The sequence below is a fragment of the Perkinsus marinus genome (assembly GCF_000006405.1).
Source record: "Perkinsus marinus ATCC 50983 genomic scaffold scf_1104296951456, whole genome shotgun sequence".
NCBI lineage: Eukaryota > Perkinsozoa > Perkinsida > Perkinsidae > Perkinsus > Perkinsus marinus.
The window spans coordinates 1-1041 of NW_003209286.1; the positions used below are offsets into that span (position 1 = coordinate 1).

The 1041-nt window shown below is 51.5% G+C and overlaps 1 protein-coding gene across 1 annotated transcript; it reads right to left on the bottom strand.

Annotated features, from left to right (window-relative positions):
• Positions 1-200: 200 nt before the first annotated feature.
• Pmar_PMAR022160 (creatine kinase, putative) lies at positions 201-977 on the bottom strand (the record flags this gene model as incomplete). Its single annotated transcript, XM_002777578.1, has 1 exon — positions 201-977. The coding sequence occupies one exon, from the start codon at positions 975-977 to the stop codon at positions 201-203; it is 777 nt and encodes a 258-aa protein (XP_002777624.1).
• Between the last annotated feature and the right edge of the window lie 64 nt (positions 978-1041).

The following is a 1041-nucleotide window of genomic DNA, read 5'->3' on the forward strand; positions in this document are numbered from 1 at the left end:
GAGCAAACCTCTCCTGCCCCACCCATCACAGGAGGCTCACCGGCAACAGCCAAGCTGAGGCCGCCCATCAACGGAGTGACAACGTCCGCTTTGAGAAATGCACGGCGGAGATACCCAGACGTTGCCATACACCCTTTCTACTACAGACATATACCCCTTCAACAACAACAATCTGTTGACGATAAACAGAAACACTCGAGCTAAGCATTCGCTAACATGGTTTTCATCTCATCCTCCACATTAGAGCCTCTTTCGAGGCAGCTTTCTAACGTCACCAATTTTCTACACGACTCTATGAAGGCATTCGTGAGCTCCACCTCGGTTCGACCAGCTCTCTGAGTATTTTCAATGCAGCACACAGTACTGTCGGGCTCAGTGACGAACATTCGCAGCCCGAGTACTCTGAGGATATCTCGGAACTCAGATCGATTCATCAGATTGGGTAAGCGCATCTCCAGTAGGATCCTGAGACCCGTACCAAGATTGCTAGGGCAGGTTGACAGGTACCCAAAATGCTCATCATGGGCGAAGCCGCGGCTACCTTGACGCTGTAGTGTTTTCTCTACATCACCAACCATACCCATCAGTTTTCCAAAGGTCTCCTTCACGGCATCTCCTTGAGCCTTTGCAGAGATCTCCATGTGATCGCTGTTATTAACCCATACGTAGACATCCCTCGTGTCGTTATAGTATATCCCGCGACCATCAGGCCAGTGTCGACCTATCCCCGAGGACAGGACGATCGTAGAGGCAGGCTCGGGCAGTAGGATGCCTTCCTCCTTCAGCCGAGCCTCCTCGTCTCGACCGAGCTCGGTACCACTATAGCTTTCGCTGCCAGGTAGGCCGTAGTAGTTCCCCTTGTACACACCACCCAGATCGGCAAGCGCTGCTGAGATCACTTGCTCAACTGCTCTGCGATCTTCAAATGACAGACTTGGTGTTAAGTTGTACCCCTCCAATGAACGCACCACGCGCATAGTGCTAGACAGGACGTATCTAACAAGGCAGAATGGTGTATTGGTGATACATAGTATCACACCT